The following is a 26,948-nucleotide window of genomic DNA, read 5'->3' on the forward strand; positions in this document are numbered from 1 at the left end:
TCAAATGGTGGTTCATTTGAATAACTGGCCCCAGCTATTCTGTGGTCCAGATAAGCCCTGGATTGGAGAAGAAAAATCAATACGCAACCCTATTGTGATCCAGTCAGCAATTTGTGTGTGACAAGTGAGTGGATTTAACATGGCTATTGATCAGATAGAGCTTGTTGTGAATCCTGCGCATTGCATTATACATGGTCATGTCCGCACATGTACATGGCAGGAGTAACCCTGCGTACCCACAAACAAGAGCGCCAAATCCATATGTACACACAGTTACATACAAACAGAACGCTGGGATGACTGACTGAGACTGGAACGGGTCCATAGTCTACTGTTAAGCGTAGTCTACTGCACTGTGGCATGTAAGGCTTCATAATCAAGGTACGTTCGTTCAGCCTGTGGTTTATAGCATAGTGTTGAAATGTCTGGCCTGTGAAGGGTGTGTGGTTGTTTTTCAGGGATTCATCTTGGAGGGTTTGTGGTTTGGGCGGGTGACTGCACTGTGCTATTCTTGTAAGTATCTTACCTACTTAGGAGGTGAAGAAATAATTTGATGTGATGTTTTAGTACTGAATGTAGGTTTGTGTACTTAAGTGGTTGAATGATGGGAAGGGTTGACAATGAAAGTTGATGGGTTTAGTGCTTGTGGTTATTTTGTGTCATGTAATGTACCTGTACATGTACACTGTTGGTGGACTTCTACATGCTGTACACCATTGTACACATACTTTTACCATAGACCAAGGATACACTATGTAGCCTACTTTTTCAGTAAGTGGCCATCCAGCAGCACCAGCTAACTTTTTGTTTCAGTAGTCCAGAAGCTTCGTCACTTGCCTCCTTATTTTAAGGTTTTCTTATTGTAACACTGTTATTTGTAGGGTACTACTTGAGTTTGAAACATTCCAAGCTGGCTGTGTAGCTTTTTGGAAGCAGTGAACTAGCCAGCAAAACAACTTGGACAGAATTTTGACTGGTCCTCGGGGATGTATATATAACTGGCATTTGGCCAGCAGAGAATGCTGCCATACTGATCGGATTAGAAAAGAAGAACTGTACTTGCATGCAGGTAAACATTGTAGCAAGCACTAAAACTTGCTGAAAAATTGCCCCCCCCCAAAAAAAAAAAAAAAAAAAAAAAAAAAAACACACACTTGGGCACATCAATTTTTGTGTACAACAGAGTTATCTATCTCTTCCTGAAAATGTTCTCATATTTGCAATGCTTTGATGTCCGTAAAAACTAACGACCAATAAAACTTTCTTGGTAAAGGGCACTGGAGAGCTGTTGAAATTACAAATCATTGTTAGAAACGACCTCCTTTGAAAAAAATGTAGTTTTAGAGAAAGTTGTTTTAGAGAAAGATTTTTCAGACCACCCAAAAAAGAGAATCTCAAAAAGGCTATCTAGGCATGAAGCTTTTCTCAAGCATCTTTGACAAAAGCCATCAGTTTACATGTACATGTACCCTGCCTTTAAAAGTAATCGTTCTGGTGTATTATTCCACATGTATTTTAAATCAATATGAGCTGCATCCCAACAGAAATGCAATATAATTCAGTACTCTGGTGATTATGATCAGTTTATTATGTGCTTCTCCATTTCCATTTCCGGTGCTTTGTCATATGTAGAGAAGATTTGATTAAATTCGGTCTCCCACACCTGATCTATTTTTTCGATCATATTCGACAGTAATAACTCATCTCGTGTTGGTCAAAGAGTTTTTCTCTTGTCAGGTATGCTGTGAATCCATGTCAGATAAATTACAGTTGTCCTCGCATTGTGATAAATTATGTATGATTCAAAGGACAGTTGACTGTTTCTGTTTCTACTACTAACTACGGCCATCTTGGTCTACTACCTACATGTAAATATGCGTGAATTACATACACCCAGAACATGCAGATGTCGAGGTGTGAGACTTAATTTTATTCCATATATCAGTCTCTTGTGGGCAGAGTTGAGCGTTGATATTGTTGACAAGAAGTTGTTTCATTCTTGGATTAAATCATTGAGGGCCTCTAGCCTCATGGTAAAATTTTGTTGCTCCGCTTAGCACCAAAATCTGCGTTATTTGATTCTATAAGCGCAGAATTTCGTGGTACATGGAATTGGGCCATCATTTATGCTAGTGCTAGTCTTAACTGGGAACATAGGACGATGCTGAAGGGTTTTTGATCTGGGCATGATAACATCTCTCCTCCACCGATGTGTATCATGTAGTAAAACAACCATCGTTTACAAAACATGAAGTGTTATTAGTTGTTTGGTTCCACTGTTTCTACTCAGGAAACTTTGCCAGCTGATTTCCTCTTTCTTCTATTTTAGTGCCATAGTTGGCTAAAAAAACACTGAACAAATTTATCTGTGCATTTCCTCTTTTGTTTCTTTCAAAGACAAACACTAGTATTACCATAATAATATTGCATGCAAAGTTGCTTGTCTGATATTATAGTGGTTCAGGAATTATTCTGGCACAATGCTCTCCCATATCTTCCATATGGTTAGAGGAAAATCTCCACTTAAAGTGATAGACATAGTAAAGATTTCTCCTCCTTCGGGGACTGGTTTGAGCGGCATAAATGAATAAGTAGCTCAATTTGTTATGCGTTTTTTTTTTATCGTAAAGCTGAAAATGAGGTCAGAATATTTTATTTATTTATTTATTTATTTTTTTTATATTTTTTTTCTTTCTTTAAACTGCATGGTCTCAAAATAACTTGGTAACCATTTACTCGATGCAAATTGTAAATAAAGGTCAAAATCTTGCTGAGTGGAATTGCAAGGCACGCTAGTTTAACTCCCTTTTAAATTGAAGCAAATGTGATTTTAAAAATAATTGTAATCAAGTCCAAAGTCTGTGACGGCCTGGCCAGCAATTACCAGATCAATATCAACAACCCCTTATCGTCAAAGTTTGAGGGCCTGTGGTTAAATCAACAGCATTCAAACTTTTATGGAGAGAACTGTGAGACCAACACTCTGAAAGATAAAATAATCATTTGCCTGCTTTTTTTCTCTTTTCTTTATACAGACCGAACAGCAATTTTTTGAGAACAAAGTATCTTTGAAATAAAAATTGGGCCTGATGCTTCGCTATTGCAAGGGCACTGGCCAAGGCATTTTCCTTTTTTGTTCAGTGTGCATCTATGAGGAAAATGTAAATTTCTATTGATCATTTCAAGGGGCACCTTGGCAATGACCAAGGGCAATAAGGCAATTGCTTCCATTGCTGCTGGAAGCTTCAGGCCTGGGCAAAGATTAAACAGACGGAAGTTATTCCTGTTGTTTCTTTTGAAGTCAACAAGCTGCTTACGTGCAGTATATGTACATTTTACAAGTACATGTATCTAACCCCAGTCATGTCAGAGGCACCCTGTTGTGTATCGTGTACATTTACAACACAATCCTACAACTGGAAAGTGCTCTGGCTGCTGAATCCTTCAAAGCCCATTAGTGCTAAGAAAATATTATTTTGTAAACAAATTAACTTGAGGTTAACACTGGGACGCAGGCCAGGGGCTAGTGACATTATTAGCGTCATACATGTACATGTACCAGCAAACTCATGACCGGGCAACTCTGGGGGTCTTTTGAAGGGGCACCAAGTACAATGTAATAACTTTAATAAGAAAGATATATAATTCCATAGTTGACTTTTAAGTCTGTTGTAAAATATTGTAAATAAAATATCATTTATATGTATATGCATTTCAGGCATTTTTTTGATCAAAAACAACTTTGATCAAATTGATTCCATAAGGCACCATACAGTTTTACTGGAATATTTGCTGGTTTACCACAATGACAGACTAACATGAAACCAATTTCCCTTCTTGGAGTCGCTATTACCAGTAGGACATCCAAAATCATTGACAGCCAAGTACTCCACAGTATTAACTCTCTACAGGTGGAAAGGTCACCCGCTCAAGTTTCCTGGTTGGGTTATTTTGGAGGGTGTGACGTCTGCCTACATTAAAAATACACACAGAAGACTATACTTAAATGGACACAATTTTGTGCACAAGACTCCTGACGGATTATGTTCCCATGACACCTATGCAATCTGAGCTACATGTATTGTGTTCTGGCTATTAAAACCTGAATGCGGGTTTTCTAAACAGACAGGGGACAGCTTTGGTAACAAGAAAATGGATTTGAAGTTCCGCAATAATAAAGTACGATGCACAAATCACACAATCATTTGTTGGATATTATGTCAGTATTGTCCTTACCCCCCCCCCCTTCTCAATGGTGCATTTTCCCTATCAGCTTATTATAGATTAAACAACGCAGTGCAGGTTCTGGATATTTATTTGGTGAAAGGGGCGTGTCATACGAGCCTCTGAGATAGCACGTAAGCAATGTATTCCCAGGTTCTGTTTGTCTAGCAATATTTTATGTCAACAGAACTCTGTACACAATGTACTTTTCTCTTTTTATTTGGCAGGGGCTCTGATATAAGAGTTAGAGTTACGCATGGATGTGTGATTGTGAACATTAAAAGTAATTGTTAGTTGAGGTTTTACATTTTTTAGTTAGTTTTTGCTTATGTAGTCGTTGAAATAAAACTAACATTTTTTTCAATCTTTTTGAATGATTAGTGACATGAAATATTTTGTTGTTGTGACAAGATCATTGGTTAGTGCACTACTTGCAGGGAAAAGGAAGTTTCAGACTTTGATCTGACTTCAGACTTTTTAAATCTGCATGTTTGAAGAACAGCAACTCTTATCTTTTCCATCTACATTTGATCTACTTCGCTAGGGCTGGGGACATTGTTCTCAAAAGCTCTGTGAAATCTAAATCTAAGAGCAAACCCGAGTGTGCACTTTTTAATCGACCAGTGATTGACCACTGACTAGCAACGTACATCATGCGCAGTGACAGACTCATTAGACATGACTCGTTTGGAAGTCTAGTCAACTGTTGGTACGGTATTCAACACTTCCATTGCCTTCCACATTTTCGCTATAGTGTCATTGATTCCCTTCTGCACTTTACACATGTTAGCAAGGAACAGGCTAACGGGACCATGGAAGAAACCATGTTACCGAGGCTGGTTCCAAATGGTCAACCAAAGTAGTCAACCAGCCTGTGTTCAAGTCAAAATAATTAACCTTTAGTTAACAATGGCGTGCATTTGAACTAGGTCCTAGGAGTTAATAAAAGTTGGAAATGCCACTATTTCAGCCTACTTCCTAAAAATCTGGATCTCAGTTTCAGACTTATTTGTAAACGAGGACTCTCATTCCTGATTTATTGTAAATTGTTACTCAATCTTTTCTTTCGTTTCTCGTTTGTATCTTTACAGAACCACGATGCATGCATGTAGTGTGAGCCACATGAGAGTCACATTACAATCACAGCTGCAGGTCTACTACTATTAAAACAAAAACGAAAAAGAAGAAGGTAAGGTTCAGATTAGAGGAAGAAAAACAAACATGTTGCAGCCATCTTCGTTTTTGATAAAAGATTAGTCAGAATTCTTTCCAAGTGGTGCAGCTGGCTAGCTCAGTGTTTGAAACCATCTCTATTTTATTTGAACGTTGACTGGTGAAAAGTTGACTGACTGGTGAGATAACAAGCTTACTGGTCCTGCTGCTAGGCGAGTCACTACAAAAGTGTATGTCAAACCCTGAGAGGGCCCCAATATTTTCTCTTCCTGACCTTTGATTTGTTTAAAACGAGCAACATTCGGCTATGGCTGCCACACAAATACTGAAGGCCATACATGTACATGTACTTGTAGCTATTGCCAATGTCATTACTTCGGACAAGGCCATGGCAACGAATATGGCACCACCATAAGACCACCGCCTGATGCGTGGGTTTTCATCTGTGAGGGGGGCAGGGCATGTTTTAATTTGCAAAGTCTGCTTCAATTTGACAATCTTGAAGGCTACATGTACATGGGAATATTTTGAAGGGATGTTTAACCAGGGCTATGGCTTCTTTATATTATTACATCACCTACGTGTGCATGTAAAAGCCACAAACTGTTTTTATCATACATTATTATGGGATGTCTTTCCCTTTCCTGATCATATGTATTTACTTTGCAAATTTTGTCTGCACTAGGCACATTATTGTGTGCTGAGGAAGCATTATCAAATAGGACATTATCAAATAGGACCCTGGACTGGACACAACTTCATAAAGCTGTTCAGCCTCTAAAAATGCTCAGCAAAGAAGAATTTTGCTTAGCAGAATTTGGTTATCAGCCAAAGTATGTAGGCCTGCAGCACTGTTTTTTTTTCACTGGTTCCCTGTTTTGGTGGCACAGCAGATTGAAGCCAAGCACTCATTTGGACTAATCAGCTTGATGAATTTGAGCCGATAAGAGTACTGTTATGGTTGCACTATGTACAAGTAACAAGCATTTTTATCAGGGTAGCTGCTTTAAATGTTAACCAAACAAAGATGGCTACTTCAGTCTCTGCAGAGCTGTTATTCTGCCTAGGAAAATGGAATGTCAGTGACAATGCCCTGAAAAAAAAATAGGAACCGTTTTCTCTGACAATACATGTACATGCAGTCCTTCTGCTGAAAGTTCTGAAACTGTTTTTGTGTAAATAGTCTGATTGTTGATACTGAGTAAATTGGCTAGGGAACAGGGTAGCCTTGACATGTCCTACAGTGGGAGAGATTGGGTCTCACAAATACAAGTCATATTTTTTACCTGGGCGGATCCTGCTAGGAGTAACACCTCTTAAATCAACAGAAGTCTGCTTTTTCGCTCCACTGCGTAAATCTTGCATTGTGAAGATGGTGCAAAGTAGCCAGGGGATGGGAAGTGCATACCTTTACTGGAATTTAGAAACATTGTCACTGTGCCACACAAACACTAAAATAAGGCGCTCTGTTGATTGATATTATATGCAATGCTGGACGTTTTATTGACAATGAATTGGGAAAACAAATCACACATTATGCAAGTTCAAACCCAATTGAGGTTCGCAAAAAAGAAAGCATTTGAGTTCAAAATACATATGTACATGTAGCTATGGGGAACTGAAGGTAGGAGTTTATACATGTATTCCTCTTAAAACAGCCTACATGTAGTATAAGGAAACATGCACCGGGCAAGGCGTTACAAAGAGATGCAGTACTTGGGGGGGGGGGGTAGTTGAAATAGCTGTTTGTTCTACATCTCATTAAAGCCAGAGTGTATAGGGGAGAACATATATTGTATATTACAGAAAGCCTGGTTCCATTTCTTAAGCGCCCTGAAATAGAACAGATGTTCAAGGCTGTTCATATACAACTTGACATCATTCCACTTGTACTTCCCCACTCCTCCCTTACAGCATGCAGGAATTCCTAATTTCAGCTAAAATGACATTATGAACCTTTTAGCAGCATCGTGCTGAACAATGAGATGTTTGAATTCCCAATGCCCCTTGACTGTTGTATGCAGAGTATTACTCAACCTCTGTAACACAAGTCTCGTTGGTTTACTTTCATGTTGATGTGAGATAGTGGATACTTGGGTTAATATTGGTTCTGATTCTGACTGCAAGACTGCATGTGTAGGCCTTTAATTTTTTTTTTTTTAAATGGGTGCTATTCTTTTTCAACTTTTTGTCTCTCTAGTTTTTACAATAGACCGATCAATTAGGCTCCGCCCACGACGCATGTGCGAGCAAGATCACGTGAGCCTCTCCAATGCCTTTCTGCACAACTCTGCCGCGCACGCCAAGCTAACGCGCACGCATGTCGGACCTTATTTGTCGGACCTTATTTGTTGGACCTTATTTGTCGGACCTTATTTGTCGGACCTTCGTTGGGTTGTGATTGGTAAATACGCAATGGGGCGGAGCTTAATGGATCGGTCTATTGTTAACAATATGTTCAAGATTAAAGATTCAAATTTTATTTAATCATGTTAAAAACATGAGCATTTTCTTCCTATGTGATAAGTGGAGTTTATAGACACATTGAAAATAAGTAAACATGAACTCTAATAAACATTTAAAACACTAATAAATTACAAGAAGAGTCACTAAAAAATATTTTAAAACCCCTCACAAAAACACACTAAGGGGATATGATGGCAATTTGAAGGGATGGGAGTAGGCAGTGTGGAGCAGAGGGTGAGGGTGGGATGAAGTGCAGGAAGGGGTAGATATGAAAAATATACAAACCATAATTACTAAAACTTTGATTAAAACTTGAAGTTTTCTAAATGTACATGTACATGTATGTTGCCAAGGGTTTGGGTTGTGGATGTGTTTTTTGTTTAAACCTCCAAAATTAGTTACTTCCTGTTTTATTAGAACCAACCTACATATATGTAACCTTCTTTAGGAGGAACCTGTCAAGGCCACAGTCTTCTCTATAAAAAGTTGGAACATAACAAGCTTCTGGATGGTTTCAATACTTGGTTCAAATCAATGAGGACAAGGTGTGTCGTCCCCCCCCCCAACACAAGCTGTCATAATTGAATAGAAGGTTCATGTACCCACAAGTAACATGTGTACATCATGATATTTCATGACAGGTGTCTGTAATGTTCAGAATTCCCATTTGTATCACATTGCTCGGAATCATCACATCAAGGCCTCTGACAATGTGCAAGTATTACTGCTCCCCTCCCCCCCTTTCCATTTACACATTACAGTGGAAAGCAACACTTCATGCGTGTCCCTAGCCTTCGCATTCGTAAATCATCACTGCCCAGAAGCAGCCGTTCACCCATGTTATTATCCAAGGATATCTGACGCTTCAACACACCCGTCATCGCCTGGTCCTCGTTTATCAGCCAATCTTCTTCACATCCATTTGCCTCTGACATTTCACAGATCCAATCCCCCCCCCTCTTTACTTATATTTAAAACAACGGCTGCATGCTGTGGAATTACCTTCACTGGCTGGTTTAGTCTTGCATTTTATGAAGAAGGCAATTCGATATATTGATAAAAAGGGTCACTAGGTGTGTTTTGTCAGCAGCCGGTTGGGTCTTTGGCCAGCTTGGTCGGCCCGTATTGACTTAACAATCCTTTCCCTGACGCGTGCTCCACTTCCTCCCCCCCTTCAGTTACTGCTAAAGAGAATTACTTAAATGGGGTCATTCTGGCACACCTGATGTTGATTTGTTTTGATAAAGTGGCTGTGTTTTGGACAGATTTTTCAGTAGTGAGAGAAGCGCCAGTATGTTTTGGTATTTTTTTTCCCCTTTGGATCACAAGAGAAATTTTTCAGTGAGACGTGCCATATATTGATTGATGTAAGTGTGGGAAATTGTGAATTTTTTTCAGAAGATCACACTAGCTTTTTTTTTTTAAATGAGTTTTTTTTTTTTTTTTTATTATTATATATCAAAGGAAGAAATTATCAGTGAGACTCGGAGAGTATTGATTGGCCAAGTGTAGGAGGTTGTGTTAGGATGTGTTAACGAACTCCTAGACCAGAGAGCTTTCATTCCAATTGGCTGATAAATGTGCACTGGCCTGGAACTTCGTCTGTAAGAGTGCAGCGGCATTTTTAATTTTTCAAAGGGAACTTTCATTGGAAATTCTTTATTTCTAAGTTTTTTGAGTATTTTTGAGGAAACTTTTTAACAGGTTGGCATAACTAGGGGGCTGGGGGCAGGTGCTTAAAAATGTTACCACTTTGACCGCACTGAACTATAAGGCCAGGATCAGTGGGGCAATAAGGACATCCCTAATTTAAATTCATGCCTTGTTTTAAGCCTTGTAACAGTTGGCAATTGGGCCCATCAGCCAGTTTTGAAAATGTAATCAAAATTAGTTATTACTATCAGCGTACAAAGATCACTTTCATAAAGTAATTAAACAGACAACATTAACAGACAAAATATACCCCGGAAAATAAACAACACAATCAAATTAGAGATAATTGTTGTCGGTAGACAGACATATAATACACAGGTCTGTAGTTGGTATTTTCAAAAGTGTTATCTCTTGATTTAAGAGTAAAGTAGGAAATAAGCGATTTGATTGTTGAGTAATACAGTTGAACAAATTCAATGCCATTTACACTGTTTACCCTTGTCGATGTAAATACTGGGAGTACGAAGCTTGCACCCAATTTATACAGCATGTACATTATACAGTTCTGATGTAATTTACATGTATGAATTCTTGACACGCAATTACCATGAACATTATATGAACTCAAATCACCTGTTGCCATTGAATGATAAATCCAAGTGTTATTTTGGTAGTTTATTTGATTGTGTACTAAACTATCCTTAGCACATTGTACATACATGTACGTACATTGTAGGTTAATCAACTGCTTTAAAGGGCGCTGTAAGCTCAGAATTCTGTGGTAAACTGAGCCATGATATTTGGCCCATACTTTACATACACTGTACATTGTAGAAAATTCACCAAATGGCAGACCATATTGTACACACACAGACACAGTATCCGATAGCATCCCCAGTGGGCAATGCATCATACATTAAATTTCATCTCTGACACAAATTTTTATTTATTTTTTCTATATTTTTTTCCTGCTGTAAATCTGGTGAACAACACAAGTGGCAGCTAAACGAACATTGACGTGGCACTCCTTCATTTCTGAATAGTAGGGAATATCAGTGCGAAACCTTCGTGTACATGTACCTGTAGGCACATATGGATTCTTTTTTCTGTATTCGAATAGAACCCGCCACGTTTACGTTGTGGATACTGCAGGTTCCTGCAACGAGATTGGTAGGGAATATCAGCAGAGACCTACAGGCACATAATATGGATTTTTTTTTTCTGTATACAAATAGAACCCACCCTGATATGGCGTTGACTTTGAGGGGATACACTGCAGGTTCAAGTAAGGACAGCTACGGCAGGATTGTACACGTTCCAATCCTGCCTTGTGAGTCACACAACGCGCCTTTAACAAGCGGGCTTTGCAGCTGATAAGACATTTCCCCTGTAGGATTTACACTGCATCCTGTTACTTTCTTGTTTTGTGATGGTGGACTCAAAACAGTCTTTTTGTCAGATAGCATTAGCTTGCCTTTTAAAGGGGAAAGTGACGCATTAAGGTTATTTTTTTAATTAAAATTATTACTATTTTTTTTTTACAACCTCTGCATTTAGTTCTTATCTTGACAGATGCAAGATGCTGTAGAAAATGTCTGCAATTTTACCATAAATTTCCATTTAATCAGACCCTTTGGCATCAATTTGGAGTCTACTTCACTCATACTTACATATGTAGAGCACAATATTATTTTTGCATAATTCCCTATACCGGCAGGTAATATTGCTAAGAATTATATAGCATACAGGCACATGTTAGACCACCAAAAGGCAGCCACTAACTGATTAAAAATATGTTAGAATATTTTTCATATCAATTCTGTTAATGCTGAAACCAGTTCTTCAAACGGTTTGTCTACACCACTTTTTCAATAGCACAGTGTTAAGACCCCAATAGAACCAAGGTTTTTTCTCTTCAGAATAATGCCACTATGGCTATATGACTGTTAGGTGGCAAAGTAAGATGCACTAGGCATTTGCAGTGATGTATACTGTAGCCATAGCCAATTGAAGCCATCAAGTCAAATAATGTCTTACTAAGGTTATGTCCAATGTATGTATGTTGCATCTATGGCTATTAGCTGCAGAGGTTCATTTTGAAGAAGCTCCCCATTTGTACTGATCCAGAAATCCCAAGAGCTGAATCACTCAATTGAGACACTACCTTATTACAATTTTTTTCCTCCTTTAATCTTGTTAAAGCCATTGGACACTTCCGGTTAACAATATTGTCCAAGGCTCACACTTCGTGTACCACAACTTATATATAAAATAACAAACCTGTGAAAATTTAGGCTCAATCGGTCATCGGAATCGGGAGAAAATAACGGGAAAACCCACCCTTGTTTCCCCATGTTTCGCCGTGTCATGACATGTGTTTTAAATAAATCCGTAATTCTCGCTATCGAGAATTGATATTGTTTTAATGTTTTCTCAAAAAGTAAAGCATTTCATGGAATAATATTCAAGATAATTCTTTTACCTTCTGTAAACCCTGTAAATTATTTGTAAATCTGTGAACTTTTATTTTTTTTGTCTGTACCGAAAGTGTATCTAGTGGCTTTAACCAAGATCTACCTTCCCTTTAACCCTCAAATAGGTTAATCTAATCCCTGTGCTGCAGTGATGCTCTTACAGCCCGGCCATGGCGCGGCGACGCTGACGGTGCAGGCTAGTGTAGCGTTTGTGTTGACATTGGGTCACAAGCAGCATTTCACTCTTTAAAGCTAATAATGTGTTTCAGCTGTTCTTTGATTTGGTTGAGCAGATCATGTTTTATTCAAAAGCTGGCGACAGATTTAGGTTTCTTTCCCCACCTTGCCCCCTTTTTTATATCACAGTTGCAGACATGTGTCGCACTCGCCACCATACTGAACAAGGAATGTAGTGAAAGCTGTGAACCTGGCTTTGTGGTTATGATGATGAAAGGGAAGTGCCCTTTAGTCAGGAAAACAGGCAGGGTCTCATTTGGAATGAGTTTTCAGGCTGTGTGTTTATATGTCAAGCAAAAACAGGTCTCTGGAACTCTTATTTAGGAATGACATTATAATGTCGCTCTATGGTAATATAGTGGACAGTGTATTTTGGCTGGTAAAATTATTCTGGGACGCATAATTTTGATATGCTTAAATTCTGGTAAATCATAGCCGTTAACAGTTAATTTCCCAAACTAAATGTGGCTGCATGAAGGCCTAAATGTTCAAAGTAATTGATCCTGATGATGTCAAAGATCATTACATTGAATTGATTCAGAATATTTTTGTTATTTATTTAATGGAAGCACGTTGAATATGTCTTTATTCCTGTCATTTTGAGAGAGTGATATTCTTTTTTTCGTTGCTGAGAAATGTAATAATATGAAAATAACTGACATCTTCTAGAACAGAGTTGTTTGTTTTAAAATGATGATTCTTTGCCTCTCTTATTAAATCCATTTTTTTTCAATCAGTCCTATCGCTCACCAGTCTGTGTGTTCTCTACGGTATGGTGTACCTTGACAGTCAATGGCACATCAACAGAGGGCCTCCATTGTTATTTACACTGATAGTCTGTGTCCACACGCAGGGCAAAAAAATCTCTCACTGCATATGTATCCAGGTCACCACGATGTGTGCAAGTTCAGACTTGTTGAACACACCCCAGCGCATTTAAGCGTCCAACACCTACACAAAAATTGCAAGCAGGAATTACTTCACAGTCTGTTTGTTGAAATTTAATAGCTTTTTTTTTATGAGTGCTTTTATTTTACAATTTTTTCTGCACACTTGTGCTTGTCCATGTCTGAGTACTACATACATGTATGTCAAGAGGGTCCTGAAGATTTTGCTGTTTTTTTCCTCTCTTGTCTTTCTTTTTACAAGGCAATTAGTTCTTGTAAAGTTGAGTGGATTCTCTGCAGCTGGATGTCAATATTGCTCTGATGATTAATAATAATAAGTATCGTATAATGTTGTTGTTATAACAGCACTTATAAAGTGCCTGTATATATCCGATAAATTGCTTGAATGCACTGTACATAAACAAGCAAGAAAACATACATTATTAAAAGCTAAACATGGTTAAAAAAAAAAAGAACATGACAAGAGCAAGCTAGTCGAAACGTTAGACAGCCCTTGTCAGGACTGAGAAGTCTCCCGAAATCCAAAAATCTACCCCGCGGTAGTAGAATATAATGTAATAAAATGTAGCAAGACAGTTCTATTAACAGTAAAATCTACCTGGCAAGTACAAACATTATAGACACACACATGGTGTTACCCCAAACCCCAAACCAAATGTGTATAAGAACAGATTTCGTTTGATCTGGGATATCAGTTATGAGAAGTTGCTACAGTGACAAGAGATCATGAAACTCAACTCAACACATTGGTTACCTGTCACAGAGGTACACTTATTCTCCATTTCAAAGCACTTTACCTAGTCAGGCGTATTTGGAGTAAGACTTGATTTGTTTAGCTAGGACGTCCGTCAGAGTTGCCAAGTGCGTTCTGTGATAATACGGGGTGTTGTTGTTACAGTCTTGCATGACACCGTTTCTCTGTTGAAGGATATCATTGCTTACATGATATTTACACAAAAATAGAAGGGCCATGTGTGCTTGCTGATCGTGAACCCTTCTGCAACATGTATGTGGTTTTATTTATGCATTGGATTATTTATTTAGCGATTAGTGTAATATTGTTAGTGTTGGCTTTATGAAGGATTGTGAAACATTGTGACCTCTTTGTGTTTATGAATTGAGTCAATTTATGTGAGTATACATCAAACTAAGTAGAACTTCAACATTTTCTTAAACTTGAAAAGGATTCTGCACTAAATAGTCTTTTTATTTTTTTCTTCTGTGGTTTACTCAAACTATTTCTGTGTATGGATATGATGAGAACAAATTGTGTTTACAGAGAGTCAATGTATGTGAGCACACATCAAAACTAAATAGAACTTTAAGGTTTTCTAACAACTTGATTAAGGATTTGCTAACTACATGATTGGTCTTTTGAATAATTGGTCTAGGCACTTTTTGTAGGACAACAAACACAGTGTGCACAGATTTACACAAAACTTACACAGTTTAAAGATAATGATTGTAGAAAGCTTCCCTGAAATTATTACTTGCTGAGGTGCTATAGTTTTTGAGATATGAGTAAAACAATGTCATGAAAATAATTTTTTTCTCACTGATCATGAGACGTATTTTCACGATATTGTTTTATTCATTTCTCAAAAACTACAGCACCTCAGCAACTAATATTTTAAGGTACGCTTTCTACTATCATTATCTTCAAACAGTGTAAGTTTAATGTATGTCTGTGGACATTGTCTTTTGTGTTACAAAAAGTACCCAAATCTTTTAAATAGCCTGAACATTCTAAAAATCTTGCACCATGTGTACATGTATACCAGCCCTTATACTCAATGAAACTGTTCCTACTTGTTTTCCAAGGGCCATGTATTATGACTGACATGGGAAACTCAATTGCCATGTAACGACATTGCCACCTTGATATGTGATTATTATTTTGATCCAAAAGGAATCTTGATTTTCAAAACAACTTCTTGTAGTATGAATGAGTCTTATTTGTCTCTCTCTCTCGTTTCTTTCTTTGCAGGTGTATTTTTGCAATTTCAAGAATGTTTATCCAGTTGATAGAAAAAGTAAGTATGCAGATGTTTTAAACATACAGGAAATGTTTTGTAGGTACAGTGTATATACTGTAAATCGTTCAGGCCTAATGAATCGGTTAGTATCTTTATTGGCATACATGAAGGTTAAAAGTGACATATGTACACATAATGTGCATATAAAATGTATGTGTGTGTTCATGTTACCTGACAGATACGCAAAGACTTAAAGGTATTTATGGTTATATTATATATTGGTTTTTGTGAGCGTAATGCCGATTTATAGGCAAAATTTTCAAAAAGATATAAACAGTCATTGTACAAGTTTCAGGTGAATACAGTGTTAACTTGCCGAGAAGAAAAAAAAGCATAAGACTGACACGGTATTGTCACAAGAACGTCAAATCCATCCACATTTACTTGCAAGGTGATAGCGGGTAGGACCACAACGCTGGCCGCAGCAATCCTGAACAAACACCAACCCTCAGAAATCTGTGAAACGATTCATGCATGAAACGTTTCCTCAGATTAAAATGTAATATGGTTTGGATAAGTAATATGAATTGAATATTTGTTTCCCACTAAAATAAATTTGAATTTGAGATGTATGAATTGTTTTTCAGATTTCTGAGAGAGGGTTGAATTTTTGTGGTGTCCGTTCGCGAATGCTGCGGCCAGAGATACATAGTTGATACCCACCTTCGACTTACTGAATGGGATGGATAAAAATGTTTTATTGATCATCATTGGGCAGCCATCTTGTTTTCGGTCCCATTGAAATCAATGCAACCAAATAAATCGAGACTTGAAAAAAAAAAACAGTTTCCCTGACGACCACACAGCCACATGTACAGTCTGCCATTTGGGGGTTTAAACATACATGTGAAGCTATTCTGAGGGTCTAATTGTGCACGCTTCGCTTTTAGAAGCACTCTGTACAGAAGTAACACATGGGGAATATGACTCGAGTAAGGTTTATAATTGATGATGTTGGTTGAATTGGGTCAGTAAATACAACAAATTAAAATGTGCTCAACACAACCCACCTTTATGTATACAATCGCTTCTGCTGATACATGTAACATTTTGCGGACTTCTGATAAATTAAATTACAAATTCAATCTAGAGAGGAGAAGAGGGGCAAAGGGGGAAGTCTGAAAATAATATTGGGTACAAGTTCATCGGTACAAAACCACCGTGGCTGTGCATTGTGGAGAATTTATAAAAACATTCACGTATGAATACCTGATCGGAATCAAATGCATGACAGTTACAGCTTCAAGTCTTTGCATTGTGCATGATACGTGTATGTGCTCTTCAAACCGTTCAGAAATCAGCCATGAATATTTCATGTCAGAATCTTCAGTATGAAAAAAAAAAAGCAACACTGAAAATAAATGTCCTTTTATCGCGGTGAGAATGCATTGTTTGGCTTAACGGCCTACGGCAAGCAACAGTGCTTGACATACTGTATGTGTGCCACGACCCTTTTCTATTCCTGCTTGCGTATTTTCTTCCTTCTGTGTCTCTTACTCCACCTCTCCCCCTCTCCGGCCCAGACAGGAAATGAATGTCAGTGTCTGGGATAGAGAAGCAGTCTGACTCACACTGTAGAAGTGCAACTTCTTAAATGTCTTGACTGTCTAAGCTCGGGAAGAGGGTCATTTTCCTTACAGCGCTGATTTAATTGAATGCGCTAATTTTATTTACTTATTTTCCTTCCGATGATACGGCCTGAATATTTATGACATTTTCATGTTTGTATAATTGACCATATTATGTATTCTCATCGGATGATTCGGGTAAGTATTGTTATAAACCAGAGTGTTCATTTGAGAAGGTGCGGTTTTTTTAAAGTACTGTTTATTTACAGTAAGTCTAGGAGGCATGTTTAGTACATGATGTAATTTACTGTGTAGATGAATGATTACATTTGTGCGCTGTTTGAAAAAGATGCTATTGACTGGGTGTGCACAATGTTGGGCAGATTGAAAATTCAAACATTCATGTGCATAGCTTCATGGTACAAAGATGGTCATGTTTGAAAATTTTCACTTAAATAATTTTTGCTTGAAATGCTTTAATTTCTGAGAAAATTAGTGTAACATTTAATTTTGAGTTAGTGAAACATGTAAGGTTTTTAAAAAAAGAAGCTTAGAAGCAGCTCTGTATAATTGTTTTCCTGGTCCTGACTGTATTCTAATGCAGTTGCAACTCTACTGGGAAACATATATAAACAGCATTATAAAATACCAGTGTAATTTATTATATTTTATTCCATTTGTAATGTTGTCTGATTTTAGTCCTGGCGCCTTGAAAATCACTCCCCCTCCCACCCGTGGACTGGCACTAACACACGATAATGTACATTTACAAGTACAGCAGAGCCAAAGTAAACTGATAGTAAAACACTGGGCTTCATTTGTCTGCATGGCTGGGTTTGATGATGATGATAGGCACATCTTAATTAACAAGCATAGTTGTACGCTGGAGATAAACCACAGGGGTACTGTCAAAGTGTCTGTAAAGACTGTTAATATTGTTGAAGCAAAACCGCTGTCAAATTTGTTTTTAAAATAAATAGACCTAGAGAAGAAAATCTGCTTCATAATTGGCAGCTAATGTAACTTTTAGTTTACACTGCAAGCACATTTGTTTTTTCATAATATGAATGCAATGGTACAGATAATAATAAAAACAAACAAAAAGTGGTAAAAGGTATGGCAATCCCAACCCATGCCATGGATCTGTTTATCATTTAATTATCCACGATTCGTAATAAGAGCAAAATTCTAAGAGAAGGATAGCCATGAAACAAGCCCACATGCCAATTCCATTGCGCTTCTTTACGGTTAGCACATTTTCATGCTGACTGGATAAGACATATTAGTTTGCTTAAGTCTAAGCATGAAATGTTCACATGTTAGCAAGGAGATTAGGCTGCCAGCTTGCGTGTTCATCGCAAACTTGCATAGTTACGGCATTAATTTTCAAAGAGTAAGCACAAGAAGACTCCTAGTTTAGAATTCACTAACAATGTTTTCTTTTTGATCCTTTCTTGTTTTTTGCAGTTGATTGCAAGACAATTGTCCCTCTGCGAAGGTCCCACCGCTGCCACACCGGTGAGTTGGGACAGGATGACGATGTAAACTATTCCCTCCGTTCACAAGGAGGTATATGCAAGATTTGTTGATGTCTTATAGGTAAGCAAGGTTGAGCTTCTGTCTTCCAAGTATGGGTCTTAATATTAGATGAGCATTCAAGATTAAAAGACCCAAATTTGTAACTCCTTAATTTTAGATTCACAAGTGTATATTGAAGGTTTTTACTTTTTCCAAAAGCAGAAAAGACTAAATTTAGTTTTCATCAAGAAGATTCTGAAAATGTATTAGTTTATTTTGCGGTGGGTAACAAAGCAAATTTTTAAATGGCAATGCCGAATTTTTAGAGCTGGCTCAAATTTAAGTGTGAATTTTGTTGTTGCTAAGCTCAAAGGAACCGGGAACCAGTCACATATGGTTTATTTGACTTTTTAATTTGATTGGTAACCTTATTCTAGTAAGCACAATTGTTTTGGGCTGATGCAGCTATGTGACATTTGGCCCTGGTTTGAATATTTGAAACACCAATTCGATGTACATTGTACATCCAGATGTGCTACCCTGGAAGTGCTGAATGTACAGACATCTTTTGTGTATACACATTATGTTATTTTTCTCCATTTATCGGAACCCAGCTGTGGCAGCATATGCAAATGAATCTGGAGTCATTTAAAGTGGACACCTGCATGTCACTGATAATATCCAATACGTGGTTCGCATTTTTCATACAGATTTCCCTGTTTTGTTTCTCTTTTCTACAGAAGAGGAATAGTGCTGCACGAAGTCACAAAAGTTAACGTTTCAGAAGCACATGGTGCATACTGAAAGCCTTAACTGTTAGATTTTTAGGTGAGTGTAACTTTCTATTCCAAGGTATTTAATGTACATGTAGTAACCATTTCACATCAGTATTTTCTTTTGGGTGTTTTAACTGTATGGATTTTAATAGGTTTTCTTGTAATTGTTCAGCGCCCAGGAGCATGTTTACATGGATAGGCGCTGTATAAATTTCCATTATTATTATCAGGATTTTAATACCAACACTTTGTGCTTGTAAATCGATATTATTTTAAGGAGCTTCTCATAGTCAAACAATAATTTTCCTTTGAAAGTACCTTGGCTACTATGAAACCCTGACTTTATAAACATGTTCTTAATTACATGTAGTTCCAGGATTTTATGTAGTTAGGTGAGAAAAATTCAGAAAGTACTCATTTGGGATTCGCTGGAATGTGGGAATGCTCAGACTTCCCTCCTAGTGAGCCAGATACATGTATAATGATGAACAATGGTCCGTTCTTGCTACATTTGTACAACCACAAGACATAAGTCTGGTATTGGGAGGGGTCGTGTGCGTAATAACCCCGGGAGAGGGATTTTACAAGGCATAATTTCCAAAATTATTTTGTCAATATTTGTATGGATGAAACGACAGCCATGGTTGGGCTGTGTTAGACTTTTCAGGCTATTTGATAGCAATTTTAAGGATAATCCAAAGTTGTTCCTGGTTAAAAATAAAAACCTAGTGCCGTTAGTCTTTCCCGAAAATTTTGGGCCCTTAGAAAATGCAGACAAAATTGCTATCAAATAGCCTGAAAAGTCTAGCACAGCCCAACCATGTGTACATGTGGGTCAGCCCCTGTACTAAATACATTTTCCTAAAGTTTTTCCTAAGGCCAAATCTAATTTCTGCAACCCTCTTTCAGACTTAAAAGGAGTTGTAAAAATGGTGTCTTTTTTTCTCCCTCCTGCTTTAGTGCTGTTTTATGAGGCTGCGATTTCAGAAGCAGTGAACCACTGTGAGGGTCTCACTGTGAAATAGACTGTCTATAAACGGACAGGGAAAGCAAGTTGATATTCGTAAAGGTACGTCTTAGATTTCTTGAGGTTAAGTCCCCAAGCCTTCTTGCCCAAAGGTGATGCCAATCCTCTAATATGCTCTTCTCCTACGTCACCCCACATACTTGGATCTGGATGAGATTGAAATGCCCGTCTCAGTAATTTATCAGCAATAGCTGATATGCATGTCCTGACTGTTCATACTTCTGATTCCTTCATTTCGGCATAGAGGATATACATGGGTATAGTGGGGTTATTGTCTTAAAGCTTTTAGTTTCTGTTAAGCGTTTGTCAATGTGCACGATCAGCCCTTTAGATTCTGGGTGGATACATATATGTGTACAAGCGATACTGGCAACCATCAAGGCGTGATGACTTCGAAGCAATGCACTACACTACTATAAAACCTGGCCTTGTAACATGTAAACTACCGCATGGCGACCATCTTTGCAGCTTGATTTAATTTTTTAACCGTGCTTGGGTTACCTTCAGATTCATTGCAGTATATTTTAAAGATGGCGCTTTTGCATATGGTGTATTATTGGGGTCTACTTGTACAACTGATAGTCCTTCTGAATTCATGATTTCAGTAAAGAAGATATGAAAAGGATTCAGGGGGGTTATGGTCTTAGTTTCTGTTAAGAGATGTCAAGTTATCTTCTATTTGCATGTTATGTTTATACCACCTTTTATAAGTCTCTTATTGACAAGCTTGAACATTTATTAGTGACATTTCATTAGTTGTTTGTGCAAAATGGTACCCAACATGTATTTGTGATGACTTAGTAAATCACTTTGAATTTATGTGTCAAACTTTTGTTTCATGTAATGCTTTTTATTGTTAAAACTAAATCTCCAATCGCTGCTGTAGGCCTTTCCACTTATTTTGACATTATTGTTTTTATGATTATTAATTTCTGTTTAATAGGCTTACCTACATGTTAAATATACACCAAGACTCTTTTTGTTTGGATTTGTAAGAGCTATGACTTGTTTCTACAAGTTATTTATGAAAGAGAAACTTGACAAGCTCAGCTTACATTTCACTTTCGTAATTTTTGTGTTTCGTTCACAGGTTTTCACAGAACAAAGAACACCAAAGGTGAGTTATTTTCTACATTAATAATTTATTTGAGCTGCATGTTGATTTTTTACAGAGGCCAATAGATTGATGGAATAACTTGAATTCTGACGATGGTATCTGTCTCCTAGAGACTAAGACTTTCTATATTTTGAGGTGTTTTTGATTTGGGTTTATTAAGCCCGGTTCATACTTCCTGCAAATGTGAATGCGAAGCGAATGTTGACGTTACAAACGAATTATTTGCAGTAGTTCAACTGTGCTCAACTCACTTGCGAATATTGCTGCGAAAGGAGAGTTGTGACGTCAAATTCACGTCAAATTGGCTTCGCATGAAGTATGAACCAGGCTTACTTAAGGGTGCTAAATGAAACGAAAATGGCATGCCTAGATGTAAAGCAGAAACTGTTCTGGAAATTTCTATCTCAGCGTCAGTTTCTAGCTCCTTAAACACCTCAGTGGATGATACCAAAGAATTAAAATTCTCCTGATAATCTATGATCTCTGCAGACAGGTATTATCCAACGCAAGGTGTCAGTTGCAGTTAGTTCTAAATCTTTAAATACTTCTGCTGACGCTACCAATGAGATAATATTTTTCCTGATGTTTTTAATATCTCAAAAGACATGTACAACAGGTGCTTCTAAATTCCCCCTTTAGTCATAATATTAGATGATACCATATCATCGGCCATGTACTTGTACAAGAGGTCTCAGTCACTCATATTGATGACTCAAGCTTACCTTGAGAACTTTTTTCTTCCCTTTTTTTCTCTTGGCATTCTTCCAATCTTAGGGACACTATCGGCCAGAAAGGAGACTGTGTCATCACTCCTTTAATTTTGCTATTTTCCTCCATCGCATTCTTTGTCGCTTGTGCATTTACTGCAAATATCAAGCATTCACTGTTACTCTACCAGCTAATGCACACTAGCCGAACTATTCAGAGATGGTGCTTACACTGGCAAGTGCTCTAAAAAATGTCCAAGGCGAAGATGTTTTTGGCTAATATCAAGGATGAAACTTTCATCTGAATGCAAACCTATTATGTCTGCCTGGTGATGAGACAAAAAATCAGCATTTTGTTTTCTAGATACATGCAAACAGAAATCAGGCCACCGCGGTCCACAATCATCTCCCCCAAGTCAACCTCAATTGAAAAGCCCATCCTTTGGCCCAGAATTAAAGCCCAGTCTTGTATCACCCCCTCAGATTATTCTTAACAAGCCAAAGCCCATCAACTGCCATAGAGGACACCAATCCATTGGGACAAGGCATTCAGACTACCCTGGTGGTCAACTCAAGCAGTGAATGTATGGTGTCAGTGTGCTTCCACTATTGGCAATTCACATAGCTCATTTTTTACTGGTGAGTTCCACTGGCTGTGTACCTCGCCCTCCCAACCCCCATTGTCTATTAGAGACATCAGTTGTGTAGTTCCTAGAGAAGCTAGCTTTTTAGGTAATCATCATAAGATTAAATTTTGCACAGACCTTTGAAGAGTGGCTAAAGCTGTATTCAAATTGACGGCTACAACCATGGCTAGGACTTGCTATTAAGGAAGCACTATCATTCAATGCATGATGTAATGGAAATCTAGCCGCAGCCGGATTTGAAGCAGACAATGTAAAATAACCAAGCAGCGTGCCAAGTGTGCGTGGTCAAGCATGGCTTCTTGCGCACCTACTGTAGAAGCATTCGGAAGTGCTTTTCTACCCACACTTGCTTGGTTTGTTTACATTTTATACCCAGTATGAGTCCTGTGACTCCGGTTGCCAATTGTGTCTGTGACATTTTTGTGACAGAAATCCATTTTTTTTAATTATTGGAGTATGTTTATTTATTTGTGTGGTACACTCACTCAGTAAATGTTCTGGGTTTTTTTTCTAACAGATGTTACTCTTAGTCCATGGACCAAACCAGTGCTAAACAAAGAATTGTAGTTGATGAACACGATATGGAGGCCTGGCCAGCTATCAAACGTGAACCTAGCCGTCCCACCCCCACTGAAAACGAACTCAAGACCACTTCTTCCTCCAGTGTCCCCACCGCTACCACGAACATGCCAGCTGCCAGTCAAAGTAACGACCAAGGTCACAATATGACAACCAGCACCAGCTCTAAGAGCGGCAGCGGGGGTCCCATGATCAACTCCATCTGGAGTACTGGCACAGTGGCAGGAGCAGGATGGGGCTCCATCACCACCACCGCCATGTCGCAAAGCGGGAAAGACTCCGTTGTGGGGTCTCAATTTCAGCAGGGTCTCTTTTCAGGCCCTGGAAGCAGTGCTCTCCCTGCAGGCACCACCGGAAACTCTGTCTGGGGAAGCAGCGGTGCCCCGACCGCAAACTCTGACGGGGAGAACAGGAAAGAGCCAAGGTCTGGCTGGACAGGCAGCAGCGGGAGCAACAACGAAGAAGCCAATAACGGGATGGATACACAACCATCGGCACCTTCTACACAAGCACAAGGTGAACGCATGCAAACAGACAGCCCGCTGCCCACGACCACAGTATCTACTAGCGGATCAAGTTGGGGTCCCAGTAAGGAACAAGGTGCAGGTGCTAATAACACTGCCTCTAGTGCTAATGGTAAGACAATTCATCATTAAGTTTGACTCCTTAAAAATGTTGCTTGATGGTTCTCAAGGTTTTAAATTTTTAAAAGGTTTTAACCTTTTTATATTTAAAAGTATACAGAAATAACATTCAGAAAACTTTATGTTCTACAAATGTTTATACAGCTTTTACTCGAACCAAATTTGGGCTGTTTTATTGGATTTAACTATTCTTTCGTTTGACAAATAAAAATAGCTCTTTGTTGAACAAAACATAGCGAGATATTTGAGAGTTTTTCATCTTATCTGATTCTCATTCTTGTGTTAATGAATTACAAATTTGTCTCTTCAGGTGCCTCTTGGACCACTGCTTCCAGTACTTCCAGCAGAAATGATCAGCTGGGTCTATCAAGCACAGCCTCATGGGGCAGCAGCAACACTACTCCTGCTAGCTCCAGCGGTTGGGGAACGCAACCCAAGACACCAACCTCTGGATGGGGAGAGATGCCCCGAACCTCTGCCTCAGTTGCTTCGACGCCAGGATGGGGTGCTGCCCCATCTCAGTCATCCAACTCCGGCTGGGGTGGAAAACCCAACCCTAGCCAGCCAACCAACTCTACTGAGGGTGCAGCTGTACCTGGCTGGAGAGACAATGCCACTCCGGGAGGCCAATGGGGGAAAGCCGGTCAGCAGCATCCAGCCCAGACCCCAACATCTCCGGGGCCATCTGGATGGGGTACCTTGCCAAGCCCTAGCACAGTTGCTGGCCCTGCTACTTCGGGATGGGGATCAAATCCTGCTGGCCCTGCTGGCATACCCAACGATGGACCAGAATCACGTGGTCAAAGACAACCTCCTACCCCGTCAGGTTGGGGTGGGGGAGACAACCGAGGTAATGGGTCTGGTGGATGGGGGACCCCCTCAGAGGGGAATGTTGAAGGATGGGGAAAGAAGCCAATCAACCAGGATACCCAGTGGGATGTGAAGGGTAACTCAGTGCCTAAGACCATCGATAATGGTACCGCAGCATGGGGATCCAATCAGACAGCTCCACCACCGACTCCTGGTTGGGGATCCAATCCTCCACCACCATCTGCCTGGGGTAAGCCGAAGACGCCAACTGATCAGCCTCCACAGCCTCCTCAGCCTCCTCAGCCTCCACAGCCTGTGGCTCATCCACCTGCTCAGTCTGCATGGTCTGGTGATCGCAAACCTGCTTGGGGAGCTCCACCGAGTAATCCTGGTAACCCTGGTATTCCCGGAGGCGGTATGAGACCTGGCATGGGTGGTAATATGGGTATGAGCGGAATGGTCGGCAACAGTGCAATGAGTGGCGGAGGTGGGATGAGAGGAGGAGAAGGGATGAGAGGAGGAGATGGAATGAGCGGAGGCGGTGGAATGAGAGGAGGAGATGGGATGAGCGGAGGAGGAATGAGAGGAGATGGGATGAGCGGAGGAGGAATGAGAGGAGGAGATGGGATGGGACTCGGTGGCAACATTGGAATGAGTGGCAGCGGAGGAATGGGAGGTAACAGCGGAATGGGCCCTGGACCTACATCTCAGTGGCCTAGACAACCACCTGGTCCAATGGAGCGCCGGGAAAGCCAAGGGCAAGGTCATCCCTCGGGCTGGAGGAACCCGCCTGGTGGTATGCCCCCCCATGGTGGCGGCAACCCTCATGGCCCTCAGTCTGAAAGCTCCTCCTGGGGTACCTGGTCCAATGACCAAGCCAATCCTCCACAGGATCATCCCCCTCCAAGGATGCCAGAGAAACTTAGCGGCTGGAATGACATAACTGATATCCCAACAACCATCGTGGCCACTGGATGGGGTAACACCTCTCCAACACCAACCCGTAAGATGCCAGTAGACGATGGAACTTTTGTCTGGGGAAACTCAAGCGAGCACAATGCAAGACTTGCCGCTCAGGGCCGACGTAACCTGGCGCGTATAGCAGCCAATCAGGACACCAACAGTACTACTATGCAAACTCCCCCACCTGGACAGGCCGAAGGGGATGGGACGGCTGTGCCTCCATCACCCATCGTACCTACTGCACCAGAAGGGAGTACCAACCCAGTGCCGCCCAAACCGGACACTGGGACCACCACAACTGGCTGGGGAGAGCCCCAGGAACCCAAGACCCCAGCACCAGGCTGGGGCGACAGCAGCGCCAAGGCTCCTGGTCCTGAGACTGGGACAGGGGCTTGGAGGAACGGAGCATCAAAGCCTGCAGGAAGCAAGTGGGATGATTCCACTACCCCCTGGGGTAGTAGTACTACTGGTGGCAGTACTCAGGACAAGGACTCTATGCAATCTGGATGGAATGAGAGTGGAAATGGTGGCAATGGTGGCAATGGTGGCGGTAAGTCTCTATTTACAAAGCTTTTTAAGTTACTCTTTCTCTTTGTTTGAAATGACAAGAAAGGTCAAACTTAAAACTTAAAATCAATATTGCAATTTACAACAGGAGACAGCCATGGTTACTCAAATAGGTATGACCAAAAACATGCGTTTTCTGAAACATTTAAAGATACTTTTCTGAACATGTTGACCAAATCTTTTTTTTTATTATGTATTTTATTTTTTGAATTATGTTTTGACCATCAACGTGTAACTGCACGCCAGACAATAAATGTAGGAGCATAGATTGGTTTAAGTACTCAAAAAAAGGAATGACCATAAAAACTTACTTGACTAATGTCAACTATACTGACAAAGGATTCCTTTCAAAGTAATATGGTTGCCATTGGTTGGGATAGTTTTTCACCTCGAAACATTTGAATCTGAGAATCAATTCAGGCATTAATCGTTTGTCAGATTTCCTAGGGTTGGTGTCCTTTGGGGGATGCTGCGGCCACAGCACCTCTCGCCTTGCTAAACGAGAACGGATTTTTGACATTCTTGTGAAAATACTGTGAAAGTGTTTTGCTATTTTCTCAGCAAGTAAACACTATTCAGCTGAAATGTTCTCACATGATTATTGTTTTATCTTTCTTTATCAATCGGCTTTTCAATCAACTTTCATTGACTAAAACCAATCTATGACCCTACTTAAGCTTACTTTTGTTTATCCCTTTTTGGTTAAAGATTTATAACGCTTATGGAGCAATTCTCCTGGCTACAGGATAACACACTGCCTGAAAGGATTTTAAAATGGACTCGTATATTATATGGCTTTTTACAGCCCTGGAACTGCATTTTTGAACATATTGAACGAGCAAGGCCATTTTCAT

The 26,948-nt window shown here is 39.5% G+C and overlaps 1 protein-coding gene across 1 annotated transcript in view; it reads left to right on the plus strand.

Annotated features, from left to right (window-relative positions):
• Nucleotides 1-985: 985 nt before the first annotated feature.
• The window catches only part of LOC139944617 (uncharacterized), a 43,037-nt gene continuing 17,074 nt past the window's right edge, over nt 986-26,948 (plus strand). The window contains 10 exon segments of the mRNA XM_071941676.1: nt 986-1,069; nt 5,316-5,413; nt 15,123-15,168; nt 18,207-18,338; nt 18,998-19,085; nt 19,994-20,102; nt 21,151-21,177; nt 22,368-22,523; nt 23,049-23,746; nt 24,065-26,077. Coding sequence (XP_071797777.1) covers nt 23,065-23,746; nt 24,065-26,077 — 2,695 coding nt within the window. The 5' untranslated portion in view covers nt 986-1,069; nt 5,316-5,413; nt 15,123-15,168; ... (4 more) ...; nt 22,368-22,523; nt 23,049-23,064.

This window comes from Asterias amurensis, chromosome 11 (genome assembly GCF_032118995.1).
Source record: "Asterias amurensis chromosome 11, ASM3211899v1".
Lineage (NCBI taxonomy): Eukaryota > Metazoa > Echinodermata > Asteroidea > Forcipulatida > Asteriidae > Asterias > Asterias amurensis.